At 37.8% G+C, this 14,166-nt stretch overlaps 1 protein-coding gene across 2 annotated transcripts in view; it reads right to left on the bottom strand.

Annotated features, from left to right (window-relative positions):
- Positions 1–14,166, bottom strand: part of med12 (mediator complex subunit 12) — a 198,696-nt gene that overhangs the window by 131,868 nt on the left and 52,662 nt on the right. For both annotated transcript variants that reach the window (XM_043704778.1, XM_043704779.1), the window contains exons 12-14: positions 13,197–13,323; positions 6,161–6,390; positions 2,109–2,213 (exon numbers count right to left, since the gene is read on the bottom strand). In XM_043704778.1, the coding sequence (XP_043560713.1) occupies positions 2,109–2,213; positions 6,161–6,390; positions 13,197–13,323 (462 nt within the window). The remainder of the gene's footprint in view (positions 1–2,108; positions 2,214–6,160; positions 6,391–13,196; positions 13,324–14,166) is intronic.

Genomic DNA, 14,166 nt, shown 5'->3' with positions numbered 1-14,166 from the left:
AAAGCACAGCAGGTCAGGCAGCATCCAAGGAGCAGGAAAATCGACGTTTCGGGCATCGTTCCTGATGAAGGGCTTTTGCACGAAACGTCGATTTTCCTGATCCTTGGATGCTGCCTGACCTGCTGTGCTTTTCCAGCACCACTCTGATCTAAACATTAAGTGTATAAGTCCTGCCTTGATTTGTCGGTTCAAAATGCAACACCACATTTATCTAAACTATAAACCCCATGTGCTATTCCTTGACCCATTGGTCAATCTGATCAAGATCCCATTATACTTGAGGTAACCTTCTTCACTGTCCACTACACCTCTAATTTTGGTGTCATCTGCAAACTTACTAACCAGACCTCTACGTTCATATCCAAATCATTTACATAAATGAAAAGCAGTGGACACAGCATCAATCCTTGTGGCACATCGTTGGTCACAGGCATCCACGCATTCGAAAAGCAACCCTCCACCACCACCCTATGTCTTCTACCTTCGAGCCAATTCTGTATCCAAATGGCTAGATCGCCCCCTCTATTCTGGGTGATCTAACCTTGCCAGCCAGTCTGCATGAGGAACCTTCTGGAACATCTTACTGAAGTCCATATAGATCACATCCACCACTCTGCCCTCATCAATCCCCTTTGCTATTTCTTCAAAAATCTTATGTGAGATACGAGTTCCCACATCCGAAGCCATGTTAACTATTCCTAATCAGTCCTTGTCTTTCCAACTGCATGTAAATCCTATCCCTCAGGATTCCCTCCAACAACTTACCCACCACCGATGTCAGGCTCCCTGGTCTATAGCTCCCTGGCTTTTCCTTACCACCATTCTTAAATAGTGGAACCATACTAGCCAACCTCCAGTCTTCCAGAACCTAATCTGTGGCTATTGATTATACAAATAGCTCAGCAAGGAGCCCAGCAATCACATCCCTATCTTCCCACAGAATTCAAGGATACACCTGATCACATCCCAGGGACTTATGTACCTTTATACGTTTTACAACATCCAACATTACCTCCTCTGTAAGGTGGACATTTTTCAAGATGTCACTATTTATTTCCCCATATTCTCTTCCTTCCATATCCTTTTCTACAGTAAACACTGATGCAAAATACTTATCTAATCTAAAAAGTGAGATAATGGGGTTTTACATGAATTCATGCAGTTTTTGAGCTCAGAGTTCTACATGAATGCATGCTTTAGATTAGGATCAATCTAACAACATGGCATAGACAGAGAACACAGGGGGCTAAGACCTTCAACATATTGTCTAGCTATCACCATTGTTAACAACTAACCTGAGAATGCAACTTTTTAAAAAAAGGTTTTGTGATTTACACATGAAAGAAGTGAAACTATCATGGGATTCTAACAGATGAAAGGCTTAACAGACAATCAATTTTTCAATGTATAATTTCAGTTACATCACACTGTAAATTTTTGCTATAAATTCTGTGTGTTAGGATTGAGCCCTCCACTATGCTCCGAAAGCTAGTGTGCTTCCAATTAAACCTGTTGGACTATAACCTGGTGTTGTGTGATTTTTAACTTTGTACACCCCAGTCCAACATCGGCATCTCCAAATCAGAGACAAAATACATCTCTTATTTAGCACCTCATCCATCACTTTTAACATATACTCCCTGCACCACTGACTCACAGTGGCAGCTGCTCTGCACAAGATGCAATACAGCAACTCATCAAGGCTCCTTCCACAGCCCCTTCTAAACCTCTGATCTCTTCCGCCAGGGCAGCAGCCACATGTAAACGTATCAATTACAAGCTTCTCTCCAAGTCACACACCATGCTAACTCGGAATTATTTTGTTATTCCTTTACCGTCACCAGGTTAAAATCCTACAATTTCCTCCCTACTGGCACTTTGGGTGCACCAGCAGCACATAAATTGTAACAGTCCAAGAAGGTGGCTCACCATCAACTTTACAAAGAAAATTAGCAATGAGGATCAAATGCTGGTTGTCAGTAACACTTGTATCGCATGAAAAAGGATGATTTAAAGATACAAAATAGCAGCAACCCTCCCAACTCCCAATCTCCAAATCAAGGAACTGAGACAGGGAGAATAACGCTTAGAATTAACAATTAACTTACGGAGAAATCAGAACTAAATTCACTTTTAAAGTCATTCTTTTCCACATCCTCAAAAATAGCACTGGAGTTTGGATCTATGTCCATGCTTTCTGATAAGCCAGGATCCTGCAAAAAGACAAATTAAAATCCAAACTTAGAATTGCCTGGGATCTCAAGCATTTTTGTCCATATTAATCATAGTAGGACATCTTTTGGAATGGCAAAAAATATATTATACCTGGTACTATGCTTATTGGTAAATTCATAACCTCAACTACAAAGAATTGAGAACAGTCAAATTGAGCCCAGATTATGTCAAGAAATTACCACTTAGTTTCCTTGGAAAAATGCAAGAGGGTAAACAGGGTAAGAAACAGAGTGGAGGAAGAGAATAAAACCAGGTTGCTGTCTTCTACCTCTTGGAAGCTGCTTTCATAACAGCAATGCAAGACGCGTATCCGTAAATACAGTATGCAACAATTTGATAAGCTGTTTTCAAGCAAAACAAATTTTAGCACTAGGTTTGAACCATATGCAGGAACAGTAAAAAATTTAAAAGCAATTTCATGTTTTTAGTAATGCTCAAATAAAGTTTCACAAGATTTTGCAAAGATTGATACTCATTATTACCAGAAATGCTATACCTGGCAGTACAATATCCTATCCAAATTTATCAAATCAGTAGTGAGGGTAAAGAAGAAAACACAAATAGGTAGAATAATCAAGCATTCAAGTAGTCTTCCCTATTTTAACAAATTTTGGGGAAGGAGAAAGTGGTACAGAAAGAGAGGCATGAAAGTGTATAGTGTCTAAGAATAACCACTCAAAATATCTTATAACATCACTGTTAATTTGAAGTACAGTGATGGTTATTATGGCCAAATATGGTAGGCATTTCACATGTATCAAGATTCAGTAAAAAGCAACATTTGAACAGTTGATTTGGTTTTATGATATTGGCAGAGGGAAAATTGTCGCTTATGCCAACAGAACTCTCTGAACTTTTTTTAAAAAATGCCACTGGATCTCCAATATTCACCTTAATCACCTGACAATAAACATGGCTACAATTTAGTGTAACTTCTATCAAGCAGCTCATTTCACAATTTAGCATTCCCAGCTCAGATGAAAACCATCTGATTTGAGATTTTTCATTTTCATATGAAATAGAAAGGGAAAACCTGACTTACCTGAGGTGAGACATTGAAATAGTTACAATTACATATTACAGTAGACACATATTCATCCAAGAATAGAAGTTTAAATTTATTAGATATTGGGAAATTAAATTATTGAAGGCAGTTAGCCTTGAATACAGAGACTAGTTTTGATAAACACCCTTGAAGAAACTGTTTTCTCTATCAGCAAGAATACCATAATAACAAAAAGGTATAAACAAGATAATCTCACAAGTACCTACAGACAAATGACATAACAGGGGAGGCCAGAAACAATTTTGAAACAAGGTCACTGTGACTTTGAAAGAATAAACAACTGCCATTTCGCAAGTCAAATAAGAGGGAAACTGTTCCTGAAATTGTTAGCTCAGTCACAGAATCATAGTATTAAGTTTAACTACGTATAACTTTAAGTAACTTTATATTAGAGCAGATATTACAAATTTTATAACAATTGGTAAAAATTAATATCCTTTTTAATTTTCTGCACTAAGATCAGCGAGGGATAGGACTTGTATACCCGAACATGAAAAGTGATTAATAAGCAATTATACCACGCAGCTGGCAAATGTCTCAGCAGGTAATAATTGGTGTTGGAATGTGATCAATAATCATAACAGCCCAAGGATAGGTGATAGGGTATCTGGCAAAAATCATAAAATGATGGGACCATAAAGTTGTTCATCATTGATCATGTACTCATAGGATTGGATATGTAGGTCAGAAAGAACATGGAAGCACTGATGTTATGGAACCACTGTAATAAGGTATGTGTAATATCCTGGACTTGATCAAGAACAGTACAGTATCACTGACGTCCAACTTGAGCTTTAATTAAGAGGGCAACTGGGCCTCACATAAAAAGCCCAGATTCAGAGCAGTGTCTAGCCTCTCCCACATGTGGTAAAGGAGCTCCAAATAAAGATAGATCTGTGCTGAAAACATTGAATATATTCAAAAGAGGCCAACAATGCAGTTTTAATGAAAGAACAGAAAGGTTTATTATTTGGACAAACACAAACGATTTTACATAAGACATTGAAATGAGCATAATCACCTTGAATCGCTTAAGAATTCAGAACATTTACAGGTGATCAAACTGAAAGATAAAATTCTTAATGGGTGTGCCACTGTCAAACTGTAGAGAATGGTTTGACTTACAAGAGATTCTAGAACTAAGGGATCAAAATCCCAGAATAAGAGGACTAAGATAAGGTGAACATTGGAAATGTTCTATCTTAGAGAGTTGCAAATGTTAAATAACTTAATACATTCAAGCCAGGAATTGTTAGATTTTGGGTACCAAGAAGATCAAAGGATACAGTGATAGCTTGAGAGGTAGACAAATCACGATCTTTTCACTGAATGATAGGACAAGGTTGAATTGCTGAATGACCTATCGCCAACCCTATTCCTTACTATTATACCTCAGCAATTATCTGGCATAAAGTTTGAAAAATTCGATAGAATTTTTTTTTGAAAAGGCAAGAAAATGTTAATCATAAATGCCCAAAATTATAAAAGGAAGAAGCTTTTAGTGTGAAAGGTATAACAGACAAGTTGAGCAACATAACTGAATTCAATCAGAGACATGCACTGAGTAACATCGCAGGTGTACAGAAACTGGATTAAGTCAAAAATAAAGGAATATAGAAAAAGAGGAACAGTATGCTAATAACCTCTTAATCATAATCCACCATTTAAAAGAATCATGATTGATATACAAGCTCACTCATAATGTGTACTTAGCCCCTTACCTTTTATTCTCTTTATTAACAAAAAGTATCTACAAACTCAGATTTAATATTAACAACTTATCTAGTAGCAACTGTCATTTGCAGACAAGAACTCCAAATCTCTACTAGTTTTTGTCTGGAGAAAAGTGTTTTCTGAAATCACTCCTGGAAAATCTCTGACTTTTAAACTTCATTTCAAAATCCTGGACTCAACCAGCAGAAATCATTTTCCTCTATTTACCCTATTTGTTCCATGTGACAGCTTGAAAACATTGATAAAATTACCCCTGAACGCACTACACCCAATTTTATGTAATCTCCTTATAAATCACTCACTGAAATTATTAAATCTATGCTGTTCTCCCTATTTATGGAAGCAAACAACATTGAATGATAAAAACACAAAGTGATAAACGAAAGGCACGATGGGTACTCAGCTGGGACTTTTGATAACGTGTACACAAAGTCAGGTGCTTTTCTGGGTCAAACATTTTAAGGAAATATTTAACTTCACATGAACTCGATTCAGCTCATTTTTATGTTTTGTTTCTGGCCTGGATTTTGATATTTTAAAATGCTGCTCTCTGTGCCAACAATAGCAATAATGTGTTTTGGAGATCAGCATTCAATGTCACATTCTTCAGCCTGTGGCTTATCACACAAGAAAACCTCGCACCAAACATGGGTCTAAATCAGACAAGAAAGAAGTGCATATTGACAGAGGTCCGGAACAAGGACAGGTTGATCAAACAGGAAATAAACAAAGAAAAAGCATCAGAGCCCAGGTAGATAGGACATGCTACCAAGTTTTCACAATATCAAAGACAAACACTTTGCACTCTGGAAAAAAAATTTAGTCAAGAAAGTCCTTTTCATTCTCCCCTTCCAATGCCACTTTTGAAGTTAATGCCTCATTGTGAAGAGTGAAGCAAAAAATCAGGTCAGAGACCATTCAATCAATCAGTCTTTTATTTGCTGCCCCAAGGACATGAAACTGCGTACAACAGCCACCAGATTTTCTAGCTAATCAGACAACATCGCTTACATGACACCATGTTCAGCACTAAGATTATGGCTAAAAGGATTGCTAAAGTTAGAGAATAGAGGAAATTATATTTCAAAACATCTACCTCAGCACTATCCCTGATTTTCTCCATACCTCCAGCTTTACACTGCTATTTCCTTCATGTTCCTTCCGGTCCTGTTCTTCTGCTGCATCATCAACAGGTGAACGTGGTCTGGGCACATGCTGCTCTGAGGATAAATCTCCTCTGGATATCAGTGTGCACATGTAGACATTGTGAGAGAAAACATCATGGCGAATCAGCTCACAGAACAGGAGTACCAAGTTGGCAAATTCAGCCTTTTCACTTTCACTACCAGGGTCAGCTAGAAGACAATGAAGGGAAAGTTAAGGACACCAAATGAAATGTTAATGTGCATTATAACCATTGATGTATAAGCGACATTCTATGGATTAAATACATCTCCCAAGTACTAATATTGCACAAAGCAGGCAGCCTGCCAGACTGGGTTGCTGGTTTCTGAGTAATCTGTGGGCTGTGTGTCAGCAGTAGTTACTTGTAAATATCTCTGTAACAATAATGACTACTTTTAAAAACAGAAGTTTTACAGCATGGCTTCAGATTGAATGGGTTTGTGTGCACCACTAACTGATTTTTTTTTTCTTTCTTGTAGATTGCTTTGCGACTGAGCAAGGTAAATAACGGGGCCTCAACATTTGATAGAAACTTTTAAGTTGAAGGGAAACACCCATAACTCAAAAAGGAAGACTTCTGGTTTCAGTTTTACTTTAAGTTTTGGGTAGTCCTATGAAATCCTTGGAACAAATGTGACTAGTGAAAGGATGTAATGAACTAGACTGCATTAGAGTAAAGAGCTAATGTTAGTCCTAGATTAAGAGTGTTGGCATAAAATCCTGAAAAGGTTACTTATAGCTGAGTACAATAAAGGTCAGGTGTAAATTCATACCAGGGAGAAATTATTTGCAGTTCCAGTCTAAAAGTTGAAACCACAAACAACCTAAATCTGAGGTGGACATTGTGGGAAACGAGGGAAAAAATTGCAAGACCCCCAGCAGAGATACTTGTATCATCAACAGCCATAGGTGAGGTGCCAGAAGAGATGAGGTGGCTAACATTATGCCAATAATGAAGGAAATCTGCAAGAAAAAGGCAGGGAATTACAGATGGGCGAGCCTGACATCAAAGGTGGGTATGTTGTTGGATATTCCAAGAGACAGGATCTACATGCATTTGGAAAGGCAAAGACTGATTAGAGATAGTCAGTGTGGCTTTGCACTTGGGAAATAGTGTCTCACACAAATTCAAACTTGAGATTTTTGAAGCATCTACATGGACTTTAGCAAGGTCTTCAACAAGGTTCCACGTGGTAGGTTAGTTACTAAGCTGAGATTATATGAAATCCAAGGGCAGCTAGCCAACTGGATATAAAATTGGCTTGACGTTTGGAGACAGGAGTGGTCGAGGATTGTTGTTCAGACTGGAGGCCTGTGACCAATGAGCTGCAAAGATTGGTACTGTGTCCACTGTTATTTGCCATTTATATGAACAACTTAAATGAGAATATAAGAGGCATGGTTAATAATTTTGCAGATGACATCAAAATTGCTGGTACAGTGGACAGTTAGAAAGGTTATCCAAGAATACAACAGGATTGTGATCGACTGGGCCTGTGGGTCGAGAAATGGCAGATGGAGTTTAATTTAGATAAATGCGAGGTGTTACATTTTGGTAAGACAAAGCAGGGCAGAACTTACACAATTAATGGTCGGGCCCTGGGGAGTTTTGTTGAACAGAGAGAACTGGGAGTGCAGGTACATAACTCCTTGAAAGTGGCATCAAGATAGATAGGGTGGCAAAGAAAGTGGCTGGCACACTTGCCCTCATCAGTCACAGAACTGAGTTAGAACATCATATTACAAAAGTACAAGACATTGGTTTGGTGACATTTGGAATACTGTGTACAATTCTGGTCACCCTGCTATAGGATGTTATTAAACTGGAAAGAGTACAAAAATGATTTAGAATAACGTTACCAAGACTGGAGGGTTTGAATTATGAGGGGAGGCTGGATAGGGTGGGACTTTTTCCCTACAGCATACAAGGCTGAGGGGTGACCCTGGGTTTGTAAAACCATGAGGAGCAAAAATAAGGCGAATATCCAAGATCTTTTCCCTCCTGGGAGGGAGTCCAAAACTACCAGCCATTTGTTTAAGGTGAGACAGGAAAAATTTAAAAGGAACCTGAGGGGCATCATTTTCACACAGAGCCTGATGCCTATGTGGAACAAGCCACTAAAGGAAGTGGTAAAGACAAGTACAATCACAACATTTCAAAGACATGTATAGGAAAGGTTGAGAAGGATATGGGCCAAATGCAGTCAAATGGAACTAGTTCAGTTTAGGAAACCTGGTTGGCATTGATTGGTTGTGTTGAAGGGTCTGTTTTTGTGCTGTACGACTCTATGACTCCAATGGCTTCAGGTAGGTCTACATGAGTCAACTTTTTTCATTCATTCGTGGGTTGTGGGGATTCCGAAGTCAACATTTATTGCCCATTCCAAATCGTCCTTAAGGAAGTAAGTCACAGTCTTAAATGGCTGCCATCTATATTATTACACTGGGAATTCCAGAATTTTCAGCAAGCTCAATCTTGTGATTTGGAGGTAGAGGTAAACCCCTAGGACTTCTGTCTTTATTATCACAATGGTAGAGCTTGTGGGTTGGAACATATTGCCGAAAGCAGTTTGGCAAATTGCTAGAGAACACCTTGCAGATGTTACACACTGCAGTCTGTTGATGGAGAGGATAAATATTTAAAATAGTGAATAGAGTGACAAATGAGTGGACTGCATTTTCCTAGATGTTGAATTTCTTGATTGTTTTTGAAGCAGATTGTATTCAGGCACATGGACAACTTTGAGCCACACTCTTAACTTGTGCCTTATAGATGACAGACAGACTTAGGGGGGTTCAATGGTGAGTTGGTCACTGTGGAATTACTTGTCTCTGACCTGCTCTAGTAACCACTATATAGATTTATATGGCTGGTGTGGTTAGATTTCTGGTTCATGGCAACTTATGAGGAAGTTGATGGTACAGGACTCAGCGATGATAATGCCATTGAATATCTAAGCGAGGCAATGAGATTAGATCATCTCATATCGGTGATTGTCAATGCCTGGCATTTGTGTGGGGTAAATGTTGCTTGCCACTTAACAGTTCAAGCCTAAATGCTGTCATGGTCTTGCTGTGTATTAACAAAGGTTTCAGTTTCCCACAGAACACAAGTGCAACTTTGTGTCCAAAGCGAGAAGAGAAATGGAGTAAAGTACCAACGGGAAACCTGACTAGTTCATTGCAAGTGGAGTCTAGCTGCAGTTACATGTTGAATATCAACAGGTTATAGGATTTTTAATCAAACATATATACCATATTGGAGAGGAAAATCTACTACAACCATTTCTTATTGATGAACAATTAACATAGAAGGAGCAAGCGGAGGCCATTTGGCCTTTTAGCCTGCCGGCTAATAAGATCATGATTAATCTGATTAGAACTTCAAACCCACATTTCTGCCTCTCCCAATAACCTTGCACCCTCTGAACACCAAAAATCTAATCCTGCCTTCAAAATATTCAACGGCTCTACTTCTACAAATACTGAGGAAAATAGTTAAAAAAAACTATAATCCCCTGACAGGAAAATATCTCCTCTTAAATGAGCGACACCTTATTTTAAAAAGGAGTATCCCCAATTTCAAGGTTCTCCCACAAGAGGAAATGTCCTCTTTCCATTCTTCCTGACAATTCTCAAAATCTTATGTTTCAATTAAGTTACCTCTTACTTTTCTAAATGCTACAGATACAAACCTAGCCTGTCCAACCTTTCCTCAGAAGACAATCTGACCATTTCAGGCATTGGATGAGTAAATTTTCTCTGATCTGCTTCCAATAATTTACATTCTCCCTTAAATAAGATCAATATAATACACACTAGTCCAAGTGCAGTCTCAGCAGCATGTGTAATTGAAGCACAAACTTCCTAATCTTATGGTTAATTTTGCTTGCAATAACATTCTGCTAGCTTTTCAATTACTTGCTGGACCTGCAACTAGCCTTTTATGATCATATTTGTACTAGATCACCCAGATGATTCTGCATCTTGCACTTCTGTAGTCTCTCACCTTTAAATAAGACGCTATTTTATTCTACCTGCCAAAATGGAGAGTCCATTTTCTCACATCATACTCCACTTACTAGATCTTTTCCCACTATCTTAATCTAACTACATCCCTTTGCAACTCCTAATTTCCTCTTTACAGTTTACTTTTCCAGTTGTCTTAGTGTCATCAAATTTGGCAACCACATCTTCCATCCATCATCCAAGTTATTGATATTCATTAAAGTCAACAGCCCAACAATATTCCCTCTGGCACCAGACTCATTACATCTTGCCAAGCAGAGAAAAACATTTCTGCATTCTCTCTTTCTTGTTAGCAGGCCAATCTTCTATCCACATCAATATGTTGCCTCTATAATCCTTTATCTTCCCCAATAAGCTTTAATGTGGTACTTTATCAAATGCCTTCTGGAAATCTATGTGTTGAAAATGTACCTGATCTCCTTTACCCACAGAACATGTTATTTCTTCAAATAAGTTCAATAACTTGGTCAAACATCATAAAAAGATGTAGCCTTTGCCTGATTATTTTGAATTTTTTCAAGTGCCCTGCTAGATCTAACATTTCCCCTGACAGATGTTAAGCTAAAAGCTTCCTGTTTATTTCCCTTTATTGAATGAAGGAGTTATACTGTCTAATCTATGGAATTTTCGTTAATTAGACGCAATGCATCAACTATGTCACTAGTTACTTCTTTTAAGACAAGAGGACAAATTCCATCAGAACTCAGGCACTTATCAACTCACAACTGGAACAATTGTTCAGTACCATTTTCCTGGAGATTGTAATTCCTCTCTTCCATTTCCTGATTTAATGAGATATTACTCTATCAAAATGAAAATTGATGGAAATTTCATCATTTCATCTGCCATATTATTTTCCATCATTACTTCTCCAGACTTTCTTTCGCTAGGACCAGCATTCTGTTAATGTTTTAATTTTTAGACTATATATAGAAATTCTTCCTGATTTTGTATTTCAAGCTCGCTTTCTCTTATACTGCATTTTTTCCTCCTTGTTGATCATTGTTTCTGTTCTTTATATGCTGCCCAATCTTCTTTGCAGGATCATATGCTTTTTCTTTAATTCTGTTCTTTTAATTTTTTGTAAAGTTTACCACAGATAGTAGGTTCACCCCTTAGAATTTTTCTTTCTGCTGGAAGGCATATTTTGTGTATTCTGAAATATCCCCTTAAATGTCCATCACTACGTCAATTAATCTATCCTGGAATTTAAATTTGCCAGTTCATTTTAGCTAGCCTGCTTTCATGCCCTCATAATTGTCCTTAATCAGTCTTAGACTCACCTCTCCCTGAAAGTGACTATAAAATTCAATCATATTATGGTCACTACTACCTCAGGGTGCCTTTACTGAGAGATTGTTAAAGAATCCCATCTCATTGCACAATACTTATTCCAGTCCAGTCTGGTTGGATTCAGAACACATTATTCTAAGAAACTCTCATGAAAAAGTATGAAGTCAACTCTATTATCTTCTCCCATCTGATTTTTCCCACCTATACATGGATTAAATTTCATGATTATTGCCATACTTTTCTGTTGAACTCTTATTATTTTTTCCTTTGTACTCCACCTTACCATGTGGTTAGTTAAAAGGCCTTTACACCAGTCTCACAACTGACTTATTGCCTTTATCAATTTTCATCTCTACCCAAACTAGATTTACACCTTTATTTCCAGAATTTAGGCCATCGTTCTATATTGTGTGAACACCATCAGTTATGAAAAATGTCACCAGCATTGCTATTTGTTATTGACAAAACGCCAGTGATGTACAATTTGATATGAATAAGAGATACAGCTTCAAACGTGAGCTTCGTTTCTGTCTTTACAATGTTACTTCGATTTCTATTGGTTTCAATTTACTTCAGATACTGAACTATAAAAATCACCAACCTTTATGGGAAAACAGTTTCATAAGTCACATAATCAGAGGTCAGATCATAATATGATGCTTAAATCATAAATTCCCCAAAGGAAAAAACAGCATGATGGAAGCATCATTACCAGCAACATTTTTTAAAAGAAAAATTAGCCAAACCGAGCAATGAACTTCACTGACCACATAAATTAACATTATACCCTGAGTGTTAGACAGCTTCTAACGATGCTTGCACAACAGGTTGAACAGTCATCAGATTACCCAATAGATAATTTTTTCACAATTTCCCACGTTACACTGGATCAGTAAAGTACTCCTCAGTCTCTTATCAATGTACTATTTCTGTAATTCTGTTATTTTTACAGAATTTATATCAAGGTAAAACATTATAGATTTGAGCCTTACAGTTCACGTTAGAGCATGTAATTTGAGATAATATTCTGAGAAACTGTTGCATCATCCAATGTGATAGAGTCTCTTACTTTAACCAACTTATAAAAAGTATATTAAAAACCTGGAATATATTTCTCTAATTCCTAATAAAATCAATTGCACAAATTAAGTGTTAGAGATGCACGATCTTATTTTACAACAAGATGTCCACTAACAAGTTCCTGCTGTAATACCAGTCTGCCCAATCCATTGAGAGAAGATCTTGTTAAATCAGACACTGTTGCTTCCAGTTGCATTTGTGTTTCAGAAAATTTGCATGGAAAGCTAAAGCAAATGGGTTTAAGGATAATCATGTGCAAGATCTTATGCTTTAGCCTTCCCACTAACAAAGGGAAAACCTTAGGATGAATGTCCAAATGCACACAGCTGCAACTGAGATCAAAACTTTCAGTTTATTCATTCTGACTCCTGACAGCACATTAAGAGAAAACGGTTGACAGCATTTCGACACCAACTATACAAATAAGTTAGGTGAAGTAAATTCCTACAAAGCTCAAACCAAATTACAGCACATGATCTCATTGTGTCAAAAATTACAGATTCCTGATTTCCAAGAGCAAGTTTGTGGGTCTGACAGCACTGCATCACTGCAATATTTCCAATAGCACACTTACTCAGCATTGGAGCTTGGGTATCCAGGAATTGAAGCAATACATCTTGGAAAACAGGAATGCTGGCACTGGTGAGAGACCCAGATGAGACAGACCCCTTTTCATCTACCACTTCTGATTCGCCACATCTCTAAAGTAAAGAATATAACAGGACAAAACATTACTTGATTTACAAAACATAGTGTAAAGGAAGGTAAAAATCAAATTGATTTTAATTCACAGTACATTTTTATGATGCTACCAGTTGATGACATGTCAATTTTTGTTTTTCAGAAAACAGACATTTATTTTCTCTCCCCAAGATTTTTGTCAACACGTGGAACCACTTGCCCTTCAAAAAAAATGGCGAACGATGTTGGTTAACTATTCATCTGAAGTTAGAAACTTAATCTCAGATTATGAAAAAACAGAAAATCCTAAATTTATAATGAACCATTATTCTTTGGGAGGCTTCAAAGCATTTTGAAACTAATTACAGAATGGTAACAAAACAGGAAGAGGCCATGAATCCCATCATATCTACCCTGATTCTCCAAATGAGCAAATTACCTAGTCACTCCCCAGACTTCTAACCATATCCCTGCAAGTTCTTTGTTTCCAGATAACAATCAAACTCCCTCTTAAGTGCGGTAAAAACAATGACTGCAGATGCTGGAAACCAGATTCTGGATCAGTGGTGCTGGAAGAGCACAGCAATTCAGGCAGCATCCGAAAAGCTTCGAAATCGACGTTTCGGGCAAAAGCCCTTCATCAGGAATAAAGGCAGAGAGCCTGAAGCGTGGAGAGATCAGCTAGAGGAGGGTGGGGATGGGGATAGAGTAGCATAGAGTACAATAGGTCAGTGGGGGAGGAGATGAAGGTGATAGGTCAGGGAGGAGAGGGTGGAGTGGATAGGTGGAAAAGGAGCTGGGCAGGTCGGACAAGTCCGGACAAGTCAAGGGGATCGTGTTGCTGGAGGTTAGAAACTAGGATG

Source organism: Chiloscyllium plagiosum, chromosome 15 (assembly GCF_004010195.1).
Source record: "Chiloscyllium plagiosum isolate BGI_BamShark_2017 chromosome 15, ASM401019v2, whole genome shotgun sequence".
Lineage (NCBI taxonomy): Eukaryota > Metazoa > Chordata > Chondrichthyes > Orectolobiformes > Hemiscylliidae > Chiloscyllium > Chiloscyllium plagiosum.
Note: the sequence above shows the minus strand (reverse complement) of the source record. Positions and strands in the feature narration are given on the sequence as shown.